Consider the following 1,928-nt stretch of genomic DNA (forward strand, 5'->3'; position numbering starts at 1 on the left):
GTTAATTTTTTATTGCTACAAGCACTTTTATTAATAATCCGGCCGCGTTAACTTTTTATTACCTAGAGTGTTTCCAATACATGTAGTTTTTAATGCCAATGCCAATTTGGTATCTTCATAAAGAGGCAATGCACACGAATTAATACATCCGTCGTTGTTTGCTGCTCTTTAGAGCGAAAGACGACGGCGCCAAAGCGGCGTTCCGACGTCCGTTCTTTATGCGGTTTGCCGCTATGATTGTCTCGCCACTGTATTTGTACGAGAACTTGTGGTGTACTGTAGCTGTATTAATAGTCGCCACCTGGCGCACATCGGCGCAGCATTCACGTGGGATCTTGCACTGCAGCAAGTTGCAGCGACGCAAGGGCCACGGACAAGGTACAGCCGAGGTTACTGCGCTAACTATTGTAGCACTGAGTTCAATGACACGAGTCTTTGAATACAGAATAATTGAAGGCACCACCGTGGCTGTAATTCCCTACAATACTTACGAATACAAGGTGCACTGCTTACGGACACTGATTAGTTGACGATGTGAGTCTTCGCACCGGATCGCGCTGTCGTAAAGCCGGCATCTGGCTCACAGGCATACTGTACAGGCTTTTGCAGAACAGCAATGGTCATCAACAACAATGTACCGGTCCTACCGATTCGTTCTACCGATGGCGAGGATCTCGGGGTAAGCACGTTAGCATCTGGCAACACGGAGCCTGCACTCGACGACATCGATCTCAACGACAGGATTTGCGTCGGCGACTCTTGTTTTGCCTGGGCTTGGCTACAGCAGTTCCAGTCGCTTGCAGATTGCTGTGCTACGCTAGACGCGAGGGCTGTTGCAACGCAGTCACATTCGTCACTCATTTTTCAATCTGCACTCTTTGCAGCCTCCAAACAACCGACCTCCAGTCTATCTAGTGTCTATCATGGTCAACACTTTTACCTTCGTCACGGCTGCACTGGCCGCGACTGCTACCATTGCGTCGGGTGCTTCTATGCGCGCTGAGGCCGCCCCCATGCCCACCGGAGCGTGGCCTGCCAGTCAAGGCGACGAGTTTTTCGATGAACCTTACGTCGTCAAGAAAGGCGAAGTTTACGACGGCAAGATGAAGACCTTCCAGCGCTCGAACGTCAAGTGCGCCGGTCAGCGTGAGAGCGGCTGGCAGACCGCCGTGTTCCGCGTCGAGCCCGGTGGCACCCTCAAGAACGTCATCATCGGCCAGGACCAAATGGAAGGTGTGCACTGCGAACAGAGTGGCTGCACGATCGAGAATGTGTGGTGGGACGACGTGTGCGAGGACGCACTGAGCATCAAGGGCGGGTCGGCCGGTAGCGTGACCAAGGTCATCGGTGGAGGTGCACGCTCGGCCCAGGACAAGGTCATCCAGCACAATGGCTACGGCACCGTGTCCATCGAGGGGTTCTACGTCGAGGACTTCGGTAAGCTCTACCGTTCGTGTGGCACGTGCGGCTACAAGGGCCTCAAGGTCAACGTCAAGAACGTATACGCTGTCGACGGCCGTGTCAGTGTTGTCACTGTGAACGAGAACTGGGGAGACCAGGCCACGCTCGAGAACATCAAGATCAAGGGCAAGAAGATCAACGTGTGCTCATGGTCGGACGGCACCACGTCGGGCGGCGAGCCGGAAGAGGCCGGTGCCGGCCCCAAGGGCAACGTCTGCAAGTACTCGCCCAGTACAATCACCTACGTCTAAGTAAAAATCATCGCTTATTAGAAGTGTGCTATAGATATCCATAATAGTAAATTTTGATGTCCTTTGTAAAAGCGTGATTTCCACAATCCTTGGGGGTCAAACGAACAAATACATTAATGAGAGCTTATGCAATGACCATCAGCTCGATCCGAAAAGGGACGAGGAGAGGCGAGTATTTCTTGACTGCTTGCTGCTTGTTCTCCAAATACGAAGTGA

At 52.4% G+C, this 1,928-nt stretch overlaps 1 protein-coding gene across 1 annotated transcript; it reads left to right on the forward strand.

Moving 5' to 3' along the window:
• Nucleotides 1–923: 923 nt before the first annotated feature.
• On the forward strand, nt 924–1,712 carry PITG_12829 (pectage lyase, putative; the record flags this gene model as incomplete). Its single annotated transcript, XM_002900162.1, has 1 exon — nt 924–1,712. The coding sequence occupies one exon, from the start codon at nt 924–926 to the stop codon at nt 1,710–1,712; it is 789 nt and encodes a 262-aa protein (XP_002900208.1).
• Nucleotides 1,713–1,928: the final 216 nt, after the last annotated feature.

Source organism: Phytophthora infestans, genomic scaffold (genome assembly GCF_000142945.1).
Source record: "Phytophthora infestans T30-4 supercont1.27 genomic scaffold, whole genome shotgun sequence".
Classification (NCBI taxonomy): Eukaryota; Oomycota; class Peronosporomycetes; order Peronosporales; family Peronosporaceae; genus Phytophthora; species Phytophthora infestans.